Here is a 26,919-nt window from a genome sequence, read left to right as displayed (position 1 = left end):
GCCAGGCAGCGCTTTGGGGATTTTTGCTGCCCACCCTGTGAGGATGCACCCGGTCCCTTCCAATCTCACCCATCCCGCGATCCTTATGGTGCTGGGGACCCTTGGCAGATGATGGTGCTGGGGCTCTGTGTGCTCTGCCCGCAGCCAGAGGTTGCCAGCATCCAACCCCAAATCCAAGTCTTGAAAGGCCCTGGGAGTGCTGCTCAGAGGAAGGAAGAAGTTTTATGTCAGGGAAGATAATTAAAAACCAAACAAAGCAAAGCAACCCCACAGCAGCTGCAGGGAAAATGCATGTCTGCAACCATGGGGTAGTAGGAATGGGGCCAGGAATGTGAGGGGGAATTAGTGCTGGCACAGAGGGGAAGGGTTCGGAGGAAGCACACAGAACATTAAACTTGTCTAGTTTTTAAAGGATCAAATCTGAAACACCTGCTTTGTGCCTGCTCAAAACACCCTGCTCTCCTGTGGGGCTCTCTTAGTTTGGATTGGCCACAGCCCTGTTGGCTCATGAAGGCTTTCAGTGCTCATTTGCTGACCCAAAGCTTCAAAATAGGATCAAATATAATTCTCCTGAATCGAAAAACTGCTCCACACCATTCCTAACACCAAGTGCGGAGTGGTGGCTGTGAGCCATCGTGGATACCCCAGTGTGGACGGTCCCTGATGCCCAGCAGAGCTCTCTGCAGCTGCACAGGACCAGCTGGAGCTCTTCATCCCATCCCCATGATGGGGAGAGCACCTGGCAGGCTCCCCACTCCCCACATAACAGGGACAGCAGGAAGGAGCCCTTGGGGGCACACTGGTGGCCCTGAGCACCCCAAAGGGGACAGGCAGCTGTGTCTGCCTCTCCACAGCCCTGCTGCCTGTGCAGGGAGGGCACAGTGCTGTGACACCCCAGCTCCTCCAGGGGAAAGCTGAGTGCCAGCAGACTGGTGCACCCCAGGCCTTTGCACTGCAATGGTCAACCTGTGGTCGTTGGCTTTAGGTTTTTCCTTCTTTTTTTTCTTCTTTTTTTATTGTGTAAACAGATAACCATTTTCTCTCACAACACTACAAGTAAATGACAAAGTCAGCCAGCTGCAATGGATCTTCTAAAACGGAATTTTTGAATTACCTAAAGAAAGATTTTGTAAATTTCTAGCTTCAATTAAGCACTGAAAAAATATCAGAACTTCAGGTACTGATTGGCTAAACAAAATTTACATGGGAATTTTTTTTTATTATTACTTTTTGGTTTAGTCTTTCATTTAAAGATTTACATTACTATGGAAACTAATTCTAGGACACATTTTTCTCTGGCTTTCTTTACAAATCCCTTAGTTCCTCTTTGATTTTTAAATGTAAAGGCACACAGTAAAGCTTTATGCATTTATTAAAATATACAGATTTTGGTAAATTTAGATTTTTTTTTCTTAGTATCTCGATTATATATATGTATTATATGTATAGTTGTCAACAACACAGTCATTTGAAAATAAAAATCACTCCATAACATATCTGCATATTTTTTTTCTTTCTCATGACACACTACAAGACCCCATTGTACAATGCACCAATGGGCTTCTGGAAACCACAAAAAAAAAAAATGGATAGAACAAACTGCTTTTAACAAATACACCAACTTCATACCAGAACTGCAGAGAATTGTTACACCAGAAAGTACCACCTGCAAAAAAAAAAAAAAAAAAAAAAAGCAAGATATACATCAGAAAGACTGAACAAAACAAAGTGAAGGTCATTTACAAGCTGGATTTACAACATCCCATGTTGCTGGGGTGCGATTTCGCTGCCATGTGGAGGATGCTGGAGTGCTTGGCCTCGGACTGAGGGGTTGTGACTGTGGAGTGAATTTGTGGAGGGGGCTGAGATCTTACAGAGCCGGCCTGGAAGGTTTGAGGTATTTATGCTCCATCTGTACCATGCATTTGGCCCCTCAGGGTGTGTGCCCTGTGGAGGGCAGGCAGGCACGGAGGGGCTTTGTGCCTCTCACCAGAGGTGGGAGCAGGATGGTCCTGCTCTGCCACATCCTCCTGAGGGCTCAGGGATGTGAGAACCTCCCTCAGGGCTCCCTGGGAAAAGGCTGGAATCGGGATTACAGCAAAAGGAGCACTTGCACCTCTTCCCAGCCCCTGGCCAGCAGTGCCCAGAGGTGATGGGCACACCTGGACATTTTGCCTTCTCAGCCTTTGCTTGTGCCCACTGAAGAGCCCAATGCAGCTACAAGAGCCAGCACAGGAGTTGCCAGAGGCTGAACCCACACATCTCCCAGGAGCTGCCACCCAGAACTGGGAGCAGGGATCCTGTAAACCCAGCCTTTGGCCACTGGCAAACCCCCAAGACCTGTGGCTTGGTCACCTTCTCCTTAAACACCTCTGTTGGGTGGGATGTGGTACAGCTCCCACCCCCAGCACCATGAGGGCTGACAGCAGCTCATCCATATCTGACCATGCCGTGGTGGCAGCAAAAGCTGTTCCCTGGTGGTCCCAGGATGGGGCACAGCCATCTTCCCCAGGAAAGGGAAGGAGGACGGGTGACTGGGAATGGGGAGAGCCAAAAGGCTGCTCAGATCCAATGGAGAAGTTCCTACAGACACCAAAGAGCAAGGGGTCAAGCCCTTGTCAAATTATACGGCGTGACTCGAGCGGACGTGACGACAGACACTGGTACTGGGAACTGCTCCATAACAAGAGATTAAGGCTGCAAGAAGAACAGGCTTTGACCCAGCAGGGTGCTTGGGCATGAGTTTGTGGCTCAACAGATGCCCAAATACCGTGTGGAAGCAGGACAAAAACGACTACCTTGGATATGGTATAGTACAAGAGCTGGTAGGAAAATAGCATCAATCTTTCTCCCTGAAAACACACAGCCAGACCTGCGAGGTGCCATCTCTCTTGGGTACTTCTAAGGCATCAAGGACGAGAGCAGCCAAGCATGGGTGGGCAGTGACTGTCACAAGAGGAGCTCAGTGCTGCAGCAGATATTTCCTGAGCTGGCCCGTGAGCAGCTTTTCAGTGGGACACACTCAGGATTTCTCTTGTAGAAGCGTGGTAGGTAAGGGTGGGCAGCAGGAGTCAATGCCAGAGCAAAGCTTACAGGTCCTTTAGCCAAATCCTCACTCCCACCCTGAAGCTGCTTCAGAAGCCAAACTTCCCTTGGCTTGCCCGGAGCACTCCAGGTTAAGATCTGCAGAATTGGATGTTCTTCTCCACTGGGAAAAGGACTGTAGTTTGCCACTGCTTGGGACAGGAGCTGGAGGGATACTTTTGCAGCCCCAGGCAGAGTGTCTCCATCAAGCCTTTGCATCCCAGGAGTGATGGGGATGAGCACAGGTCCAGGTACCCTTTGCACCTGCTTGCCCACAGAGGGTGCCAGGCAGGTGTTTTGGGAGCCTGAGCCTCATCCAGTGTACCAAAGCATTAATAATTCTCAATATCCACGAGGATATTTCCATATTGGAAATCCTGCCCCTGTTGATGTTAAATTGTCCCCTGGGATGCCAGCAGCAGCCCATGGTACTGGGGGTTGGTCTGGGCTGCACTGGAGCCCCTGGGATGGATCCATCTGCAGCCGTCAGCAGCTGGGGGGAGGATGGGAGTTGTTGCCTGATGGGTTTTTGTTACTGTTTATTCAAAAAATGTTCCTCCACCACAGTGTTTTACATGAAGCATGATGGGCTCCACAACTGCACCTGCTGATAATCACTGACCAAACCCCATCAGTGCTGACTGACGATTCTGTGGGGACACAGGCAGCAGGGAGCCTGATGGCACTTCTGGGGGCCATGGCCATGTTCAGGGGGTTTAACATCCACCTGCTAACCACCTCTGCCCCGCAAGCCACCAGCTCTGTTTGGTTTCAGACTGAAACACGGACACTTACGGAATGAGCAGCATTTCAGTGTTTTTCATACAGCACTCACCAAGCCAAGGTCAAAATCAGAGAATATTGTACAAGGTGCAGATGGCAGTAGGGAGTCAGATTTCAGTTGCCAAGTCCTCTCTGCTTGCTACCCATGGCCCAGCCCCGCTAAGACGTGGCTGACCCATGGATGCTGCTGTTTTGTGAGGGCATGGATGGGTGTCTGGAGCACTGAGGGCAGAGTGAGCACTGGAGGGTGCCCAGCACGGTGAGGGAATGACAGCACAGTCATTTTTGTAAAAGAGACAAGGTGGTGGAAGCAGTGCCCAACCTCAGACTGGTGATGCTCAGAGGAATGTGTGGTCCTCGTTGACCATTTGTACAAAGAGGGTTGAGCCAGGAGTGGGTCACAGCCCTCACTGTGACCAGGAATGGAATCAGGCTCCCAGACTCAGATTTGGGGTGTTGGGCCATGCTGGGACTTAAAGGTTGGACTGAGACACGGACTAATTTTCAATAACAGTTGGATTTGGAGTGTGGGGATGGACGTAGGGGAAGCACTGCTCTGTGCAGCATGCCAGAACGGGAGACTCTGTGTGATGGAACCAACTATGCATCTCTGAGCTACTCTCAGGGAAGAGTGTGTCCATCTCCATTTTGTAGCTACCCACCTCTCTGTGCCTCTGGCTCAGCTACCACTTCTAGGTGGATCAAAGGAAACAAACACACATGCCAAGAAAGTGCCAAAAATTTTAGAGTGGCATGCCACCACTGCGGCCATTGGGTGGACTTTCCCCAGGGACAATTTGACTTGTCCCCTCATGCTGCTCCTTCCACCTCTCAACACCCTCCTGGTTTGGCACATCTCCCACTCCGCTGCCTCACTGGTGCAGCTGGTGCTGGGAGATCAAGCCGGTGCTGGGGGATCAGCCAGCGTTCACCAGAGCAAGACCCCACTGGTGGAGCTGGAACGGGCCACGGGCAGGATTGGTTCGGGGTCAGCGGCAATCGCAGAGCGTGTCCCGAGTACCAGAGGTGAGCAGGGCAGTGGTGGAGGACCCGGGGAGGATGGGGCAGGATGGGGGAGCCACGGGGACCCTTCCTCATCGCCTGTCCTGCTACTCGGGCGAGTAGTCCAGCTCGTCATTGGCGATCAGAGCATCCGATGGCGGTTTGTGCCGGCCTTTGCTTTTCGACCTGCCACTTGTCCGATGGCTCTCCTTGGCGCCCGCCATTTGCTGGTACGAGAAGCTCTTGTCCTCAGAAGGACCCCAGGCCGGGTAGCTCTCGCCCTCAGGGGCGAAGGAGAAGCCATCGTCCACGGAGAAGGGGTCGACGTCCACGTCGTAGCGCTGGTAGGTGCTCTGGTGCAGGGCCTCCTCCCGGGCACTGATCTCCAGCGTGCTGTTCCACATCCCATAGCCAAAGTAGATGAGCAGACCTGGGGTGGGCAAGAGGGAGAGGGTTGGACCCCAGCTACTCAGTAGCCCTGCTAGCCCTACCTGATTTCACCTTCATGCACAAATGCTTTCACTGGCAGCAAATACATCCAGAGATCTGATTTCCGTGGATCATGGGATTAACCTACCCCAGACACCTGCATAGACAATCCAGACTCCACATGCCATGGACTAGCCATGGGGGACTGATGTGAGGTTGCATCAGAACCACACATCAGTGCCAGAAAAACCAATGGGATGTCCCATCCCCAACAGCCATGGATGGGCTGGTGGAGCTCATCACACCTAATGCAGCGGTTTAATTGACTCATTGCTGGCAGCTCAAGAGGTATTAGTCGTACCCATGGAGGAAAGTGCTTAATCACAGCAGATTAAATTGATGCTTTGGAGTGATCTTTTCTTCCAGGCAGAAGGGCTTTCCCTGGATTTGCAGCTTTGCCTATTGACCTAAAGGGCCAAAACAGCACTGAGTGTGTCTTCTTGGGCCCAAAAATGCAGATGACAGCCACTGCCCAATGGCTCTGCTTGGAGGAGCTATGAGATCTACTTTGTTCTCTTGGGTTTGTGGACTAAGTAGGTTGCAAAGTAAAGCACTGTGGATATGCTAGATTCCTGGTTATGTGTCAGAAGCCTAAATTTGGGGAAAAAAGGAACCACAACAGAGTCTGTGAGTCCTAAGATGCTCTTCCCAGAAGCTAAGAGCTTGAGCTAAAAGGAGTTACAGTCTACAGATCTGACTTTCCCAGGGATTCTAGGATTGAGCAGCTCTGGACTTTGTAAAGCAGTGCTGAAATACTGGTGTGGGCTGCTGAAAAGCTCAAGTGGGTGACAGAGCAAGAAATCAAACTGATTTCTGTACAAAACCTGCCTGCGAGGCAATTTCCAGAACCCGCCTACTTTGCATCAAAAAAGCCATCAAAATAGTCACCTTTGCATGTAGTCATTCTCTTCCATGAAACTGATGTTTTCTGGAGGTGTAATTTTCCATTTTGCTGTGGTTCAGGGGCTGGATAAAATGAGATTTCTAAAAACTTCAGGATGGCAAGGGGTAGATGAGAAGGACTGGGTATTTCCCAGGCATCAGCCTATGCACTCTAATTAGGGAAGCTGTTATTACCAACAGCCTTCCCAAAGAGTGCCAGTGAAAAAATTAAAATAAATGAACCTGGTACTCACCCACAAAACACCAGACAGCAAATCGGATCCACGTGACAGTGGAGAGCTTCAGCATGAGATAGATATTGACCAGCATGGCGAAGGCAGGGACGAAGGGCAGACACGGGGCCATGTAGGGCAGCTTCTTGGGGTTTTCTGGCTGCTGCAAGATCACAAACACCAGCACAGCGATGAGCAGGACCATCAGCACCACCAGGAGGACAGCCCACCAGCTCTGCTCAGAGATGTAGTCTGACCCAAAAATGATGAAGGAGCAGAAGATGAACATGAGGACAAAGAGCAGGAGCACACAGGTGGTGACGGTGTGGCCGGTGGCCGCTGTCGGGCGATCCATTTTGCCCGGCAGCCCGAGGTGGATCCGCATCGTGTAGTACCGAGGGCCGATCAGCTTCTTCAGCTTGATGAGATAGATGTTCTCAGACTCATCTGCCTCTATCCCCGAGGTCATGTCCACGGTGCCGTAGTTGGGGTGATTCACGTTGTAGGCGGATTTATCGGATTTCCCAATTAGCATCTCATTGTCTCCTAGCGACGGCAGATTTTTTGCCCCGCACGTGTTGGTTGGTGGGCCAGAGAACTCCTCTCCTTCACTGCCAGGGGAGCAAGCTTCCTTCTCACAGTCAGCCAGGATGCCCTCCTTCTTCTTGGTGTGCTCCTCGGAGAGGAATTTGACAAAGCCGTCGATGTCGCTCTCGGGCTGGTAGCGGAGGAGCAGGACGCAGACGGACACCAGGGTGTAGGCGAGCAGGGTGCCAATGGACATCATCTCAATCAGGTCCCTCAGGCTGACCAGCAAGGAGAGCAGAGCTGCCAGGAACCCGGACACGATACAAGCCACGACAGGGGTTTCCGTGTAAGAGCTGACGTGGGACAAAAACCTGGAGCACAGAACAGTTACAGAAGGTTAAAATCACAGAGGGTCCCTGTTGCAATGACCCTTCCATGGTTGCAGGGGACAGTCGCAGGGATCCCTTCAGGTCTTGTTGCTTTTTGGAACTTTGATTCCAAGTGGGGACTGGCAACACTGCTGAAGTTGAATTTGGAGTTAGATCTGGGTCTGACCAGCTCTGCAATGAGCACTCAGATACTTGCAAATAAGTACAGATTTTATCCATGTAAACTGCTCTCCTTTTCAAGTAGCTCTTGAATTAAACACTTATCCCCACATAATCAGAATCTCTAGGTAACAGCACCAAATGAGAAACTGTAGGGTAGACTGCTCCTGATATTTTCCCCTTAGGACAACGCTTTGGCTTGTGCCCCATTCTGCACCCACCGTGCCTGTGCATGCCCATTTCTCCCTGTAGTGACAGTGTGGGACCCCCAAACCCCCCAGCACAGTTTCCCCTCAAATCCCAAGAGACCAGAAATAAATGCCAGCATGGGTATGACTGACCTGAAGAGCAGCCCATCACCAGCCATGGCATAAATGACTCTGGGCATTGGGAAGAGGGAGCCCAGCAAGCTGACAGTGAGGCCAGCCACGGAGCCGATGGCAACGATGAATTTGGCTGCATAGAAGCCGTGGACCACGAACATTTCCATCAGTGGGGACTCAGTGTCGATGGCATCATAGGGCACCATCAGTGTGAGGATCATGCTCACCTGGCAAGGCAAGAGGAGCAGGACAGGGCTGTCAGCATCAGCACTGGGGGTTGCTGGGGATTCTCAGGGTGGAGGGGATGTAAAACGCTGGAATTAGGTCTGTTTACACTTTGCTGTAGGGTGGTTAATCCAGAAAACTGTGGGGTCTTAGTCTCTGCTACTCAAAGGCAAGAAGGGGGTGCTTGAACCTCAATTCAGGGGTGATGCAGGAGTCAAGTGGGACTGGTGAGGCTGGTGGGACTGGCAGAGTTACTAACAGGGTTAGTAACTTTGGCTACATTCCTGTTTGGGAAATAATGCTGGGGCAGATCCCAAATCCAGATTGCATTGCTTGAGCAACACTCTGGCCCTATTTGAGTCAAAGAATTTGTTTTCATGAGAAGCCCACTCCCATGCAGGAGAGGCGAGTTTCTTTGAAATTATCAGAATCTCCTTCATAACTAATTTTTGCTCTTTTGCAAGGAAAATCTCTGAGCACAGGCATGCTTTTGTTGGGGTGCAGAGCAGTGCAATCTCACACAGCCATCCCTGCCTATCCTTCCCCTCACTTGGATCCTCTCCCATATCTCCAGCAGAGGCAGTGCTGCTTTTCCCAGAAACATGGAGAGAAAGGATGCTGCAGTGCTGCTGCTCCTTCTTTGCTTCTCTCCTGGGTGCAAAAATAGCTGTGGATAGGGACAAGAAAAAAAACTGCCTGCCACCATGTCCCTGCAGCTGGCAGAGGGGTCTTGTCAGGTGACAGGAGCCTGGGGACAAACGGAGAGGAGCCTTGGCAGGCACTGTGCAGGTGCCCAGAAGGATTCACATGGTACATATATATATATATTTACATGCATCCATACATATTTATGCACACTCACACCTGTGCAGGGACTACTTACAGACACATAAGCTGTCAGGCACGTGACGAGCGAGGCTGTGATGGCGTAGGGGATGGAGGTGTTGGGGTTCTTGGCCTCCTCTCCCGTGGTAGCAATGATGTCGAAGCCAATGAAGGCATAGAAACAGGTTGCAGCCCCCTTGAGCACCTGTGGGGAGGATCAAACATCTGGGTGCCAGGAGGGAGGCTGGCACCCAGCCAGAGAGAGGGAGCTGAGCAAAAATGGAGCAGCGCTGTTGTGCCTTGTCTGAGCTAAAGGGCGAGTGGCCACAGGTCAGGGGGTGTAGCTATGGGAACTGACCCTGGGAGCACCCCATACCCATCAATCTGACTGGGGAAAAGATTTCAACCTGTGCCCTGAGCCATGGAGGCATCTGCAGCTCACCCCACAAACCTGCCAGGCCTGAATACGCTGGGAGATCCTGCCACTGTCAGAGGAGACAATCAACCAACTTCAGGTTTGCTTTAACAATCCTCCACCCCAAATCCATTTTTATGAGTAGGGATCTGGAACATGTTTACATGTTCTGCCTTAGCAAGATGTCTCATGTGGCAGCAAGATCCGCTCGCAGAGGAAGCAGGAGAGAGCAGCAGCCGTCAGATGTGAGCCGCTTCCCAAACAACCTCTGTTTTGCTTGGAAGCTGCAGACAGGTTAGGAGCACACATTGGAGCACTTGGATGAGGAATTATTTGTACTGTTTGGTTATTTTTTTTTTAATGTGATTTTTAAAAATATACAATATTAGTGAGGACATTTATAGGAAAGGAACATTGGAGCAGGGGTGAAGACAGCCTGGCTGATCTGGAGCTGTGAAACCCTTGGAGCTTGCTGGGTACCACCTGTCCATCACACCTCTGTCATCTCAGCTGTCAAGAGATACTGCACACAGTAAAACTCCCCTTTTTCAGGGACTGTCTGTAATTATCCTTCTAAAATATGCCTTACACTGTTGGGGATGTCACACTTGTACTTGGTGGTGGATTTACTTTTACAAACAACTTGTGAGACAATAAACCAGCTGAAAGGATGAGACCACCCTACTGAGGCTTTTTGTGTTTTGGGTATGCATATATCTTTTAAACTACTTTTTTTTTTTTTTTTTTTTTTTTGCCAAGAGAAATTTGGTACATTGAATTGGAGTAAAACAGATATTTTCCATTTTCTCTTTTTCACTCCTATTGTATGGTATAACAACCCAAGCACAACCCAAAGGTAAATATGACCTCTGTTCTCAAGTGAGCCTCAGAGTTCATCTCCCCACTGTTGTTCTCTGGCAAAGAGGCATTGATTTACTGGATGAAGGTGAAGGGACTATATGCAGGTTTGGGACCCCTTCAATAATCAAGATTCGTGGTTTACTTTACTTTCTTGCTTATTTTTCGGCACAAAACCCCAATGGAATTGAGCAGTGTAAATCTGAGAAATTATCTTGGGTTTAGGCCAGCTGAGATATTTTCAGTCTCTGTTCATCCTTGGATAAAAACCAGTGCAAGCAAGCTAAAAAAGCCAAATATGTCCAAATTCTCAGTAAGCTTTTAGGGAACATCCATAAAATAAGTGCTGGCAGGTGGCATTATGAAGTGTTCAAAACAAATGCTTGAGAACATTGTTGTTGAAAACCAGCCAACAAAAGTATCTCCCCGCTCCGCAGAGGCTGAGGCAGCTCTCTGGAGCTCCCTGTCTCAGATAGCCACAGCATTTTGCTCCATTGCCTGGAAATTAGTGGCATTTCCTTGGAGATACTTCCATGTGGAGTTTGACTCTGCAGAAGGACATTTTGGAAAAGTTCTGTGTTTATGCTAAGAGGAGTTAGGAGATGAAGCATTGCTGTACTCTTTGGGTTTGGTGGAAAGAGCAGGTCTGGATCCAAGCCTGCACTCCTGGGATTTGAAGATCCCTGGCCAAAGCACAGGTGGATTTAGCAGGGCTGGGATCTGGAGGGTGCAGCAGAATGGGGGTGTGTACACCATGAGCAAGGCTGAGTATGTGGCAGCACCTAGGTTCTGTGTGTCCCTCTGTGCTCCCAGGACTTACCCCTGGCCATCCGAACGGCAGGAATTGCCCTTCAGCCCAGTTGTCACTTTTGATGTAGAACAGACCAGCAATCATGATGAAGACCCAAACTGCCAAGTTAATGACATTGAGCACGTTGTTCAGCCCCACCGAGTTCTTCACCCCCATGGCCACAATGATGGTGACAATGACAGCAATGACCAGAGCAAGAAGGTCAGGGTACGACTCCTCTCCTTTCCCTAGGTGAGAGAAAAGAGATGTGCTACTCTCCATCCACAGAATATCCAGGATCTCTGTGGGGGAGTTTTAAACACTTTTCAGACCTTGAAGTTTTTGCAGAACTCTTTTGGTCTCATTGCAAAAGTGGTCTCCAGAGGCCCATGTCTCCACTAGCTAAAGTCGTTTAATTAAGGTGATAAATCTTGATGTCTCAAGACACTCTTCAGACTTTTGGGAGAGCAACAGACCAATGACAGTGTCCCAATTTGCATAACATGTATCTGCCAAGTACTCATTAAAAATCAATCAGCCATGAAGTTTTCATGACACAGGTACAGGACAGCTGGCTGGTTTGCTTACTGGTAGGGTTCATGGACTGTTGCTGGAGCTCCTGGTCATACAGGACCACCACAGCCCCCAGTCCCCAGGATACAGCAGACATCAGCTTGTGTCCTCTAACAAAATTCTGTGTGCCTCAAGGGGACCAAGCGGAGTGTTTGCACCAGCTGAAGGGTTTCTGTGCTGCCCCTACCCTCTGACATTCGACTATTTCTGTGCACATATTCTAAATGCCAACTCATCCCAAAGGGGCTCAAAATATCCCATATCCCATCCCCTCCAATCCCGCCTGTGCGCCAGGCTGCTGAGGCAAAATACCAGAGCCAGCCAGACAGTAAATAATGAATGAAGCCTAATATCCATGTCTGACTCCTGACGAGCTTCCAATTACTTTTCCTGCCCGAATTGATGGAGGTGTCTGTGCCCAGCAGGACGCACCCAGGCCATTGAGTGTGCCGACGCTGCTGATCATCCAGCGGCTGATGGTGTGGTTGGCCAGCGAGTCAAACATGCTGCTGAGGGCACTGGCACCTGCAGCTGTCCCAATCAGGTACTCCAGGATCAGGTTCCAGCCGATGAAGAACGCCACGAACTCCCCCACGGTCACGTAGCTGTAGGTGTAGGCAGAGCCCGTGGTCTTGGGGACGCGCACGCCGAATTCAGCGTAGCAAACGCCTGGTTGGAAAAAGAGGAAGAGGTGTAAGGAAAAAGAGGTTGGGAAATGGAAAAAGTAAAGCTGCCTGGGTGCCACCTTCCCAGAGGTGATAGGAGGTGTCAGGACTGCAGGCAACATCAGAAACACAGAGACATCGCATGGTGACCCTCCTTACCCTGTTTCTTGGCTTAAAAACCAGAAATATTTCCACTAGGAAATATTTCAAACCAGCCAGACGTTTACGTGGGATCCTGGACCAGTGCTGCACAGTCTCATCCCAGAGGAAGATGCCACAGAAGGCTACACCTCTCCCTGCCCCAAACTTCCAATCTCCAAACACTCATCCTGCATTATTGCTCTGCAGATCCAGGCATGAGCACTGTCCTGATCATCCCTGCTTTTGTTCATACCCAGGCAAGAGGAGTTTGAAGACGTCTTACATAGAGAACATAACTTATTTTAACACTTAAAAAATATTATATTTAAATCTTCTAAAGAATATTTGCAAAACTAACTATGCAGAAGAAGAGAAGAAAAGCAAAAAGTATTTAACTGTAAATGTTTGGGAGGAGGATTCATCAGACTTCAATACTTTTTGAACTCCTTGTGCGCTTACTATGTCAGGATAATTTTTAATAAAAACCTGACCCTGACACGTTGATTTATTAAAACAACCATTAGCTTTTTTAAAAAATGAGTGGATGTACTTAGTCTCAAATTCTCCAAATATTACTCAGGACAAGTGCTGAAAGGGTCCTGCATATTTAACACTGATTAGGCCCCTGTCCCAAAGACCCCAGTAAAGTTCATATGGGTGAATTGGTTAAGGCTGTTATACTACCATTGAGTAAACACGTAGTAATTATTGAGCTCTCTATCAACCAATATTCTCCATTTAGAAGATAATAATTGCTTCAAATTTGCAATCAGTTTAGTACAGAGAGGGGAATGAATAATTTATAAAAATGTTATGCGGTGGCTGCTCTTCCTTAAGTGCTGTTTTTACACTGTACAAACACAGAGTTGTTGAATCTCTTAAGCTGAATTTGGCGGTGCTTGTTTTCCTGCTTTTGGAGGATTTTTATATTCCATTCACTGCTTCATTTGAATGTGGGTTGCTTTGCAATGGGACTCTTCAAAACTTGATTTCTGTAAAGCAGCCCAACAGGAGCCACAAGAGGTTTCCATCATCCATCCAGCCCTACCGACAGTCATTATTCAAAGCTGATGAAAAATGCATGCACTCGGCAAAGGTATGGCGTTCACAGATAACTGCAGGCCTGAATGATTTATGAAACTGGTGCTCTGATGAAGACAAGTATCTAGTTTCTCTCTTTCATGGCCTTAAAAATACATATATATATATACACTCCTTCTTGTAGCTCTCGTTTTAGCCAACGACAAGATAAGGATTGAAGACGATGGTTATCGATACACAATGATAATGCTAAAGCAAAGAAATGAATATGTATAAAATGTTGGACTTCTTGATTATTCTACTTGGATCCCAAAATAGAAGAGCTGTTTTTCACTAGGGGTTGGGTACAGCAATAGGTTGTATCAACATTAGGTGCCAGCATGTATTATGCACAAACATATATATAATATATATTAGTATCTGCTGCATTCACACTGTATTATTACTATTGTTGTTATTATTAATATTTTAAATTATTATTTTTTCTTACAATGTAACTGCACAATAAAACTGTGTTACTCAGTTACTCCTTGGCAGTTCAAGCTATTCAGCACCTTGTTTCCCTGTATCCAGAGGAATGCAGCTCTCCCAGTGCTCCTGCACAGCCAGCCCAGCTCTGGAACTGCAGAGAGAGGTTGGGTGCATCCTCCCTGTCACAACTGTTTAATTTGGAGACGGATTTCTCTTCTTCCCCCCAATCAAGAGTGTTTGCAATTTCCGAAGAAAACAAGACAACACAGTGGTTTTTTTGAAAGAGCAAGCATTCTACAGAGGATAATTTCTTTTCCTTGAATGTCTGCTACCCTTGTGCAGTTGGTGTGGCAGTCATTACACTTGTGTAATTATACAGTCACTGACATTGTTCAGCAGGACATAAACACAGCTGAGTGGTCTTGGCCCTTCCAAGATCCCATCCACAGAGCAGCCACTGGGCAGCACAACTGGTGGCATGAGAACTGGTGCTTTTGGTGTGGTGGCATGGTGGTGGCCGTGATGTGGGTGCTGACCCTGCCACTGATACTTGGCACAAGGCTGCACAGGAACCATGAGACATCCCACAGGGCACTGGCATGATGGCAGGGATGATTCAGGGGAAAAATAACTTCTGAGAGGGGCCTTTCAGCTGCTCTGGATGTAACTCCAAATAATTCATGCTACCATACAAGAAACCCAGAAGGAGCATCTTTCATCAACCAAGAGCAGCCAGCTTATTGAGGAAGGCATATTATTTTCATCAAGTCACTGAGCCTGTCCATTGCATTTCATGATCACCATGTGCTGATATATAAAAGGCAGCTCCATAAGGAAAGCTCCCACAGAGCAAGGACTCCCATCTCTCCAGCTCCACCCAGGCAGCTGCAGCCCCTCAGCCCAGCCCTCATCCTGCAGCCAGCAGCACCTGAGGCACATGCTCAGCTCTGCCCTGCTCCATCCTGGCTGCTGCTGATCCTGTTCCTGCACCACTCTCAGGTAAGAGTGTGGCACTGAGCTCCAAAGTAGGTTATTGCTTTAGGACAGAAGATCACTAAAGGGGTAAGAAATGGCTGGTGGGAAAGGCTGTGGGGAGGGTGATGGGGTTGGGTGAGATGCAAACTGCTGATTTTTGCTGAGGAGGGGTTTTGGATAAACAGGGGTGAAAGTGGGGAATGCTGGTGGTCACAGCTGATGGCAGGAGCCTGAAGTGTACTGGAGGCTTTGTGGAGGGAAGCTGGGCAAGCATTTCTACTTGAGAGATGAATGAAAACTCTTCTAGTGAGAGAACAGAAGAGATTGATTTAATTTATCAGTTTAATCAATTATAGTGTGTTTGTGAGTACCCTGATAAGGTATGTGTTGCTTAAAACTATGGAAGGCATAAGTGGAATTTGTTGAGTAGATGAAATTGGAGAAGTCCCTTTCTGAAACCAGGCTTAATAGTGGAAAAAAGCTTCCCTGTGGCAGGGCTTCCCTATGGCTGTCCCCCTGGGAAGCCATATGACCTGGATGGTTTTGGTTTGTCTGTTTTTTGGAGTTTTTTAAAATCCAAAACCCTTCTGGTCTCACTTCTGCAAGCAGTGGGGGTTGACTTAGGGATCTGGGATGGACAAAGCAAAAGTTCCTTAAAATCTGTTCATGCGCACATGCCCAAACTCAGTGCCTGGCACACCAGGCATGACCACAATGGGAAAGCTGAAATCACATCCCCAAGGGGTCTAACAGCCTGTCCAGCTCCTGAATTCTTACTTGGTTTTACTTGCCAAAGAAGTGTTGCTGTTACAAACAACAGCAGTGCTAATGATGAAGCGAGGAAGCAGCCAAGGAGACTATCAAAACACTGCGTCCCTCACAAAACACTTTCCCAGGGCTACAAAAGCAAGGGGAGATGAAAGCGGAGCGGGCTCCTGTGGGCGAAGGCGGGAGGAGCTCCTGCTGTGGGGCAAGGCTCATGTCTGGGGTGAAAAAACCCCTTTTGGAGGACAGGGTGTTTTTGTTAGCAGAGACCCACCCAAACTCCGTTTGCTCTTGGTTTGCATCTCTGCCAACAAAACCTTTGCAGCGGGGAAGGAGAGACACTGATGCTATCTACTGCCTTGGATAAAAAACAAGCATTTTGGTTCATTTGTTGTGTTGGGCACACAAATAAGCATTGGATCTCAGTGCAAGCTCTCAGCTCTTGTTGTGGGCTTTGGAGGGAGCCTGAGGATTTTCCCCGGGCTGTGCCAAGGTTGTGCCTCTGGGCTGCAGGGACATCAGGGGTTCAAACTCCCACTCACTTTGGTGGGATCTCCATGGAGGAGCACTGCAAACTCTGGGAAAGACTATAATGTGCTTCCACCTCTCATGACAAAAATCCAAAGTTTTGAAAAGCTGATCTGGGTCACTTTGCTGTGTTGGCTCTTCCTGTCTTCTATCAAAGCCCTTTGCCATTTGCTCGTGTTTCTTTATCCAATGCACAGACAAAAGCTGGATACCAGACTGACACAGCATGCAAAGTCCTCTGAGCAGAGAGAGCAGGAACATCACATCATCGTGTTAGCACTGATCTGGAAAGGACAAATGCCAGCAGTACTGGCTTCATGGAGAAACTGCAGCTCAAGCCATATGCTCAGCTGGGTTCCTACGGAGGAGACAGAATTCACTGTGTTTTCACTAAAATACATAATTTCTCTCTCCCTGCACATTTGTTTGTTGGGGTTTTTTTTTGTTTGGTAATTCAAAGGCTGACCCTGCATGAATGGGAGCCAATGAAATCAACTCCAGAACTAATTGAGGAATTTTTTAACTCTTAGCCATGCCAACAAAAGAAGCTGGCCGTGGTACTAGCCCAAGCCACTGACATCCTTCCTGTTGGAACTGAGTTTCCTACAAGCTCTTGCTCCAGTCCTGTGGCTTGGCCATGCTCTTGGCCTAGAACACACTCTGCAAAACTCTCAAATATCTCAAAAATATTGCCTGCAGGCTCCATCCTTGTAGAAGCCATTGGCAGCTGATCAGGATAATCGTGTTTGGCTGCTGGCTCCCAGTGCAAGGTTTGGTCTGATCTTTGAGCAACAAGGACAGCACACCCCATGATCTGTGTGACACCTGTGGGAAACGGTTTTGAGTTGATGGGGAGGTTTTGAGTTGCTACCTCCCTGTAGCTTGTGGTGCTGAGTAGTGAGAGGAAGGGAGAGGATGCAGGACATGGCACATTACCCAAAAACTCACCTGACAAGATGGACGCGACGGCAGCGATGATGAAGGACACGATGACCCCGGGCCCCGCCATCTCCTTGGCCACCAGGCCGGACACCACGTACATGCCGGTGCCCACGCAGCTCCCCACTCCCAGGGAGATGAGGTCCAGCGTGGTGAGCACCTTGGCCAGCCGGGCGCCCTGGGTGGCTGCAGCCCCCGTGCCCTCCAGCATGGACTCCACGGGCTTGGTGCGCAGGACGCGGGCGCGCAGGGCATGGCCCGCCGCCCCCCAGGGCACCCGCCGCGGGTCCAGCCGGGACAGGAACCCGCTCATGGTGCTGGGCTGGGCAGAGCTGGGCACAGAGAGGGGCAGCAGCACCACTCAGGGCTGTGGCTGCGTCTCCATCCTGCACTGGCAGCCCTGCAAGAGACGGGAACAGAGTTTTTGACTGAAACAGCAAAGAAAGAAAGAAGAGTCAAAAGGACCCCTAAGTTCTCATAATTTCTGCTGGTCAGAGTGACTCTGGGATACTTACAAGCTTCTTTTTCCTAGCCCAGCTGTTGAAGAAGGAATCAGGATTTTTTTTTGTTCTGGTTCTCAAGGTTTATTATTTCTTACCTATAACATTCTTTCCCTGACCCGCCGCAGGTCTGTCTGGCAGGTCAGGTTGAGCTACACTGCCTGTTTTTGGGGCAGTGTTATCTTTTTATACAAAAAACTACGTGTATATTATTTACTATAACTTCTCAGTACTTATCACTTATGTTAGACAGTGAGTTTCTACTTTAAACTAATTTTAAAGTGCCATCACAGCAGAAGATGGAGGCCAAGAAGAAGAAGGAGAAAGACTGGACACGCTTAGATTCTTCCATCCTTCTTCTTGAACCCCCATTCTAAAAACTCTAAAAATCTATTTTTCACCTTGTGACGAACTAACTATTATTCTATTTAAACTCTCTTGACTTGTAATTCTTCATATAAAGGTTGGTAATTGTTTTTTTCTGTGGGTCAAATCAAAGGCACAGGGGTCTCGGGCTCTGTGCCAAGGGCTCTGAGCCCCTTGGCAGGGTCTCGAGTCCTCCAGGGCAGCCAGAGGAATTTCCTGGTTCCCACACTAAGTTGTCTTTTGCTGGGCTCTGGCACTGGTAGAGTTTTGCTTTGACTGCTGCTGTGGATAAATCTCCTTTCTCCACCCTCAGTTGTTTTGTCCAACAGCGATGCACTGTCCTCCTTTGTGTTCACATGGGTTTAGTCTCAGTCATCACTACAGCACTACAAACAGCAGGAACCTGATTTCCTCCAAAGTCTCATTATGTGGCTTAATTGCTACTGAAGTGATGATGGCCACGTGTAACTGTGAGGTGGGGGTGGCCACCGAGGCACACTGGCCCTGGTGGGGACAGAGTGTGACTCCAAGCCTGTAGTTAAGGCAGACAGGGAGAGAAGCTCAGCAGGAGCAGTGTCAGCTCCACTGGCCACTGGGGAGTGAGTGACCATCAGCATGGCCAGCTGCAGCCATTTTTAATACTTTAAAATTACCTTGCCTGAACCCATGTGCTCTAGGATTGTCTCAAAAATCGTGGCCTTATCTTGGTTTCCTCTTTCTCTGTGCTTTTTTTCATCCCTAGTCATATTTTCAAGAACAATTCAGCAACTGCCATTCCTCCCTTCCTCCCTTTCTGCTGTTGTTCAGCAAACTGTGTGGTTCTCATAATACCAGCAGCAGGGACTTCCAGGTGACATGTAATGACTTCTTGACTTTGAGCAAACCAAGAAGAATTGACAAGCTGCAAGCTAATACAAGGGAACAGGAAAAAGCTTATTAATTATTAATTTTATTATTAATTAATTAAATATTAATTAAATATTAATTAAATATTAATTTTTACCTGGCAGCTTCTTTCCTGTCAATACAGAAATATTCTTTTATTTTAATTGCCTTGAAGACAAAACACTCATTTTTTTCCATCTTTACATCCCAAACAAATTACATTGTGTCCACAAGGCAGCTTCAGTGTTGCTGAAGTTTATTAAATGAAACCCAGCATTCATTTCATGTTTTGGTTGATCACTGTTCAAATTGTGCTGATTTTTTACCTCGAGCAGCCACAGGCTGAAAGGCTGCATGCTCTAGCTAGGAATAATAATGAGAAATTGTTACTGAGCAAGTGTGGATCTTTAGGTTGAGAATAAAACCTGGGTTTGGTTTTTGGGTTGCTCAAGGAGTCAGCTGGCTGTGGGGTGGGCTGGCTCACAGGTGAGGTTTTATTTTCTGGCTTAAAGGAAGGTTTTTGTTGGAAGAGGGCAGCTGAGCCAGAGCTCAGCAGGTCTGCACCAGCCAGGATGAAACAGACCTGTTCTCATGGAATAAATATGGAATTGTTCAGCTTTGAAAAGACCTCTGAGATTATCGACTCCCACCATCAACCCATGTTCCCAAGTGCCAAATCTCTGCATCTGTTAAATCCCCCCAAGGGTGGTGACTGCACCAATTCCCTGGGCAGTGTGTTGCAGTGCTTGACATCCCCTTCCATGAAGAAATTTTTCATAATATTCAATTTAATCTCCCCTGGCACAACCTGAGCTCATTTCCTCTCATCCTGTCACTTCTTACTTGGGAGAAGAGACTGATTCCCACCTGACTCCAACATCCTTTCTGTTGTAGAGATCAATAAGGTCCCCTCTGAGCCTCCTTTTCTCCTCAGGGCAGCATGCTCCTATCCTGGCCTCTGCACAGTGGCTCTGCTTTGCCAGGATTGTGTTTTAGCCATGTGAAAAAGAACAACTCTAAGGAAAACCACTCAAAATCCATCCTTTTATCCAAAGCATGGCATCTCTGGAGTGTGGGCTGGAAAAGGTCTTACTGTGCTTCTCCCTTTCCATCCTTTATTTAATTATTTTCCTTGAGCTTTGTGGCTTCTCTTAGTTGAGTTTGAAATACTTGGATTTCTGTGCTAGGGTTTGCACTAAATTGACTTAAACTAGTAAAGTAACTGGGTCTTGGAAGAGGTAGGATGGTGTGGGATGAAGGCACCAAAGCTTCAGTCTGGTCCTTGGTGCCATCACCAGGTCGTGCTCTGGCATGGGAAGACCTGTCCTGTGTTTTTAGGTGGATTGGGACCCCAGTTTTTCATCATCGTGTCTCTGGGTGTCTGATGAAGGCTTTGGGAGGGTGGCATATGCTCCTTACTGGAGGAATTTCACATTCACACTGGACAAATTAATGAATTCCTCAACCTGAAGAGAGATGACTGATTTGGACAGCCCAGTTCACTCTCAAGCCACATCATGGTATAGAAATTACTTTCTCATCAGCATCGCAAAGAACCCCAAGAGAAGACAGAGCAGTCCTGTCTTGGAATAATCTTAACTGCTAAAATGATGAAAAAAAAAACCTTAAATATTTTAAATGGTTTAAATTTAAAGCAGGAACTGGCTGGTGGATTAGTGATGCTCCCAGATTTAGGCTGCTGAGCTGTTCCAGCTGCCTGGGGCTGGGCTGTGGCCAGGTCCTCCTGCATGGCAGCCCAACAGAGCCCTGCAATTCATGGGGTTTAGTCTTCTCCTGTAAGTCATCAAGGGAAAAAAAAAAAACCCTTTCAAAACCTCTGAAATGAAATAACTCTATAATTGCTGCTCTGCTCAATTAAAGCAGTCATTCAAAACTATTCCAGATGTTTAAGCAAGACCAGCATATTGCTGCTACGTAGCTTGGAAAACATCCTTTCTCTCCATTTGAAACCACAAGAAAATATGTCATGGATGGCAACCACCTCCATGGGGCAGGGGCAGCCCACTTCTGCTCTGCTCCACTAACCCTGCCTGTCTAGAAGCAGACAGTGGGAAGCAAAAGGAATTTTTACTTGTTTTGTTTTAATCTTCTGTCCTCACCATAAACCCAGGAAGATGAAGGGAGCTGTGGCTCAGAGGGGACAAGCTGCAGCTGGGTTTTGGAGCTGCTCAGCTTTCCACCATCAGGCTGTTGGGGTTGGTTTTCCTCACTGGCTGGCACTTGCTGCTGCCACCATGTGCCTGTCAGCACCACTGTTTGTACCAAAACACTCCTCTTCATCAGGGTAAATTGACTAAAACTGCAATCAAGCCAGAAGGAGAGAACATAGGTGTTTACAGGCATGGATCTTCGTAGTGTCTGGGTTGATGCTGTATTATTCCTTGTATAAAACTCGTTCTGCTGGGGAGATGCAGCACAGTGCCCCCCTCAGCCTCTCCCATCCTCATCACCCCCCATAGCTCCAGCTTCTCTAGAAAATTGTCCCCAAATCACACTTGTGCCTTGGGATGGCTTTTGATTTTCTGCTAATGACTCCTCTCTGTCCTGAAGTCTGTAGGGTTATCCATGAGCAAAGATCTCTATTAAAATCTGCTGGGGATGCAGCAAGGAACAGAATATCAATGGTGGCAAATGGAACAAAGAGAGCTCCTGTTGTTGTATTGATGGAAAGCCAGGCAGGGACACTCATTAAGAGGAAAAGGTTGGGTTTTCCCTGGTTTTCCATGGCTCACAGAGTAATTGCTGCAGAGGAAAGATTGCTGATGCCTCCAGCAGCTGGAACAGCGTGGGTCTGGCCCTGGCATGCAGGACACCATTGCCCATTTGCTGCATAGGTTTTTAGGGGGAAAGTCCCTTTCTCCTTGCCCAGGGGAGCTGTGCTTCAGAAATCTGGGATTGGAGCAGGTTCCTATGAACCCCCAAGGCAGTGCCTGCTGTGGACCCCAGGAATATTAATTCTGGTTTATGGTGCAGGAGCATCAGCCCTCAGACCCACTGCAGTAGGGACTGTGTGCCAACATCACCCCCGGACAAACAGAGCCCCAAAGGCTCAAAGGGATGCTGGAGGTAGCTCAAGATGATGGAAAAGCCATCTCCTGGCAGCAAACCCCGCTGCAATCCCAGAAAAAGAACAAGAAAAAAGGGAACAAACGTGCTAGGCTGACCTCCCTGCTGCCCCTCGGTTTTCCCTTGAACGGTGAGCTCGGTAGCGGCGGGGCGGGTTTGTCAGGAGCCGGGAGAGGCAGAATTCCATCCATCCCAGGCCCTGCAGCCGGGAGAGGCAGAGTTCCATCCATCCCAGCCCCTGCAGCCGGGAGAGGCTGAATTCCATCCATCCCAGCCCCTGCAGCCGGGAGAGGCAGAATTCCATCCATCCCAGCCCCTGCAGCCGGGAGAGGCTGAGTTCCATCCATCCCAGCCCCTGCAGCCGGGAGAGGCTGACGTTGGCCGGGCAGCAGCTCCGAGCGCAGGGATGCCGGGCTCCCCGGAAGGTTTTCATTACGAGTGCCACTCGATTTGGAGCTTTAGGCTCTTGTTTTTGCAGCGGTGATCCCCAGCTGGGCTGCCACTGTACAAGCTGGCTCTGTCTCCATCACCAGCCCTCCCAAAAGCGATTTAAAGGCAGGCACAGAGCCGAGAGCGAGGGCTGGTCCCTGCCGGTCCCAGCACTGCTCACGTGGGTCCAGCTCCAGCAATCTGGCCTTGTGCCTTGGCTGGTAATTTTTGGGCTTTTCTTATTTTTAATCTTTCCATTTTTACCTCTGCTTGAGCAGTTCAAGTGGAGCTGTGATTAATTTAAACTACAGTAGTTGCTAAATTAAACCACTGATAACACTTCGGGTTTAAGACTGGCTTTCTCTGTGCATCAGCTGAAAAAAAATGGGATATTTTCTGTGTGTGTCTTCATGGCAAAATGGAAGTGGAGTGGTTGAACAGCACTTTTCTATGGTGCTTCCATCAAGGTTATACTGAGTGCTTTAGCACTGCTGTAAGATGGCTAAACATCAATCATTATCTTCTTCTGACAAATAAGCAAAATAAATGAGGAAATGTTTATTTTTAACCAAAGACACAAGGCAAGGGTGCCATGCACCCAGAGGCATCCCCCAGGAATTCCTAAACTTTGTATTCTAAAATAGTGCGAGTATTAAAAGAGCATAAATGTGTAATCCAGTGATATAATTAGCATGTACATAGAGATCACCCTTTCTCCCTCTTCCCAGCCTTCAGGGGACATACAGTGTGATGGTTTAGCTGCTGTCCTTGCTGGGGAGAGACTGGACTGCCTGGATAATCAGGGAGAAGGCAGAGGGAAGGATGGGAGTGAAGTCAAAGCTTCTTTCTGTCTTGCAGCTGGTGTTTCCCTTTTCCTAAGTAAATAGCAAATCAATATTTGAGCACTGATCTGTGCCCATGCAGGTGAGCAATGAGAAGGTTTTGGTAGCTGAGGGCTCATCTTCCTGCCTGGATGAGGTGGGAGATGAGGTGATGCATTCAGAGGTGAAATTGGAGCGTGCCACAGGGAGGGCCAGCAGATCCCTTGATATTGAGCTATTCTAAACTTTGCCAGGATTAATTACATGCCACTTTCACAAGCAGCTGGTCCAGGTTCCCTTGGGATCCTCTGGAGCAGCAGGCTAGTGAGAAACAGCTCTGGGACTGAAAGGAGCAGTGTTTCCTCCTTCCTAGGGGCTGGATGCATGTGGAGCACCTACAGTTCCTACAGCCTGAATGGAAGCTGAAATATTCCCTTTGGAGATGCTCATGCACATCCTTGCAGGCACATCCCTCCCCTTGGTAAATCCACCTGCCCCAGTCCAATGTCTGCCATTTTGGTTTTCCACTTGTTTTCTGCCCTTTTTGCATGGCTACCAATCACTCCCATCGTGCAGAACAGTGTAGGAATGGATGCAGGGCATGACAGATACAGGAGTCTGTGCGTGCCGAGATGAAATGATGCAATATGCATGAAGTGCTCTGTTTGGGTTTGCAACAAAGCTATTTAACCACCAGAAGGAGGAAAAAAAAAAAAAGAGAGAACTACAGAGAAAGAGGTATAATCAATTTGCACATTTGCAAAAAGGTCTCGTTTGTTACTGCTGTCTTGAGGTGGGAAGGTAAAAGCCTAAAAAACTGCAACAAGGCAGGGAAATGGCAAATCAATAGATGGGTGAGCTGAGCAGGAGGTGGGGAACCAGGAGCATCTTGGAGCTGTTCTGACAGGCTCCCTCTAGGAGATTAGCGAAACCACATGAAATGAGTAAAATTTGTTGCTCCACCAGTAAAATGGAGAAATTCACTGCCTCAAAGAAGTGTGTGGTGGTTAATCTGTCTGGGTTTTCTACAGAAGCAGATGAGAAACGATGCTAAAAATTATTAACAGTCCCCTAGACGTGCCTTGTTGAAGTCAATATTGGTTTTGTACCTGCACGTGCTCGTCTGCAGAAGCACCCTGGAGGCTCTGTGCACTTTCAAATGCTCATTTGTGGTGCTGTGTGATTTTGCATTCCAAGGGCAGATATTGATACCAATTCTTTGAGCACAGCCTCCCCCTCCTTTCTGCAGTCACAAACTGCAGTGATGTCAAACAATGAAACTCCTAAAGGAAATTTGGGTTCACAGGTCTGGGTGCTCAGGGTTTCAATGTACTGTCCACTGAGGTTTAAGCATTTAAAACACCACGGGAGGGGTGCCCAGGAATGCAGATTTGTCTCACACAGACTCGTAGATTCATAGAATGGTTTGGGTTGGACAGAATCCATTCCAACCCAACCTGCCATGTGCAGGGCCACCTTCCACTAGACCAGATTGCCCAGGGCTCCATCCAGCCTGGCCTTGCAAATCCTGGCTGGCACATCCTTCTGCTACCTTGATTTTTGGGAGTGGCAGTTCCAGACCCTGAGCTGTGACAAGAGGAGAAGCATGATCTGATTTTTCTGGAATAGAGTGAGTTGCCCATTTGCAATGCTGGGCATGGATTCCTCTGACAGTATGACTGCCAGCAGCTTCAGTGGGATTCAGCTTTGGGTTTGTGACTCTGAGCTTTTCTCTGGTTTTAGGCAGTAGGTTGTACTTTCAGTAATTACCACTTTGATGAGATAACACATTTTCTGTAGCAAATCTCACAGTGAGAATGGACAACAGCTGCCTTTGTATCACTGAAACACTAGACCTGGGCTACCAGACGGTTTCTTCTAGAATTATACTTCTTTAAAAACAGTCTTTGCTTTAACAACACACAAGAGGAAATCTCTGTAATTACTGGGCTGTGTTTTCCTTTCCTCAGTGGATCCATACTTTTACATCGCAGAATGAAAGTCATTATGGTTTGCTGCAGGCCAGACAGGAGAGCTTTTTTCATTTGACATAATTCACAGAATAGGTTATTTATTAATGTGTGAGGCTCTCTAAACAAAATGGATTTTTACTCTTGCGAGAGTCTGGCTGATACATCATTATGACAACTTATTTCATTTCTGGGTAGCATTTTGAACCCAGTGACGAAAACACGAATCTTTCAGTAAAGAACTGATTTAACACTAAGGCTTTGTCATCCAAACAAAGAAAAAATTCCCGTGTATATCAAATACAGGATCTGAAAATCCACTGGTTTTAAACCTCTAGTTTTATTTTGAAGATTGCTGGTTTTATAGAGATTCCTTTATTCCCCACTAGGACACTGCTGGGCTTTTTCCTCTCAATGCTGCCTCTCACTCACCAGCAGTCTTTCCACCTTTCTGCAATAATTCAGTAGGAGTCTGAACTGGTCTTTTACACAGTAAGCACATCAAACTTACACCATTAGTCTCTCTTGCCGAGTTTCAAATGCATTTATCTTTTGTTTGTGCACATGGTCTCATTAATTACTTATCGTGTTCCATCAGCAGTTACACAAATGTAATTGATTATGCCTCACTGCCCCACTTCCACTATTTTGGCTATCAGCTAATTAATGCAGGAGAGGATCTCAAACAACTGCTTTCCTCAGAAGAAGCTGGAAAAATGCATTCTTCAATCCCAAGCCTAGTAAAGGTTCCAGAAGCAGCAGTAGTAGCATATGCAAATCAATGGGAGGTTTTTGCATATGTAAATAGGAGCCTTGAGCTGGGGGGAATCTGGCTGGTTGTAACTTGTGTCTCTAAATTCCTCAGCAGAAGCCTGAGGTAGGTTCAGTGCACTTCCAAGGAAGTGAATAGCAGCTCCTGCTGATTTTATTACCTTTTGCTGCTTATTCTTATTCACTAGGACAAAAAACCCTTCCCTTACATGAGTAATTCTGCTCCATTTCAGCACAACTGATTATATGAGTAATGTGATCACAAGTGGATCAAAGATGATGATTTAGAATGGAGTTCATGTGTTTAGTCATTTATCACCATCAGTCAGGCAAAGGCACTGCAACACCTAAGTGAAGTGTAATGTGAGTAATACCTGGTGCTGTAGCAGGAGGGCTTTTTTCCCAGTGAGTTACAAACTTACTGCAGACTTAAAACTAAATCAGTCTCTAGGATGGTACTAGAGAAGCAGAATTAAATGAAGAATTATGTGTTCTTAAAAGTGATAATAGCATAAAAGTTAGAGTATGATAATATTCCTGAGCAATGCACGCGCACTGCCCAGAGATGTCCTTTTGCAGCAAGGGAATCAGTGTGAGCCAACATGATTAGCCTAAATTAAAGTAGCTAATTGCCTCCTTGCTCTTAGCCTCCCTTGGCAGCAAGACCCCAAACCCAACCGCTTTCCCTGAGCCATTTGTCTCCCAGCTACAGTCAGTAGAGTGTCCCCACAGTGTGCTGCCCTGCCTGGCAAGCATAATTCCACTGCTGAGCCTGCCCACGAGTGAGAGGAGAGCTGCTGGAATGTTGCTGCTGTTTGTGCCAGAGCTCCCAGCCAAAGGACATATTGCTTCTTTCTGTCTTAATTTCCTTCGAGCAGAGCTGGTGACCCTGGTTATTAATTGCACATGTCCCAGCCCCTGTTGCTTCCCAGCCAGTTGTTTAATGAGTGGAACACACCTGCTGGTGCCCAGGTGTCTTAGACAAGGCTCTGGAGATTCCAGATGTT

General features: G+C 47.8%; 1 protein-coding gene across 1 annotated transcript in view; it reads right to left on the bottom strand.

Annotated features, from left to right (window-relative positions):
• Positions 1-1,354: 1,354 nt before the first annotated feature.
• The window catches only part of SLC7A14 (solute carrier family 7 member 14), a 30,200-nt gene continuing 4,635 nt past the window's right edge, over positions 1,355-26,919 (bottom strand). The window contains exons 2-8 of the mRNA XM_036388603.2: positions 17,093-17,483; positions 11,991-12,227; positions 11,016-11,233; positions 8,981-9,127; positions 7,891-8,099; positions 6,495-7,372; positions 1,355-5,299 (exon numbers count right to left, since the gene is read on the bottom strand). Coding sequence (XP_036244496.1) covers positions 4,977-5,299; positions 6,495-7,372; positions 7,891-8,099; positions 8,981-9,127; positions 11,016-11,233; positions 11,991-12,227; positions 17,093-17,396 — 2,316 coding nt within the window. The 5' untranslated portion in view covers positions 17,397-17,483 and the 3' untranslated portion in view covers positions 1,355-4,976. The remainder of the gene's footprint in view (positions 5,300-6,494; positions 7,373-7,890; positions 8,100-8,980; positions 9,128-11,015; positions 11,234-11,990; positions 12,228-17,092; positions 17,484-26,919) is intronic.

This window comes from Molothrus ater, chromosome 10 (genome assembly GCF_012460135.2).
Source record: "Molothrus ater isolate BHLD 08-10-18 breed brown headed cowbird chromosome 10, BPBGC_Mater_1.1, whole genome shotgun sequence".
NCBI classification, from domain to species: Eukaryota; Metazoa; Chordata; class Aves; order Passeriformes; family Icteridae; genus Molothrus; species Molothrus ater.
This window is presented reverse-complemented; position numbering and strand designations above follow the sequence as displayed.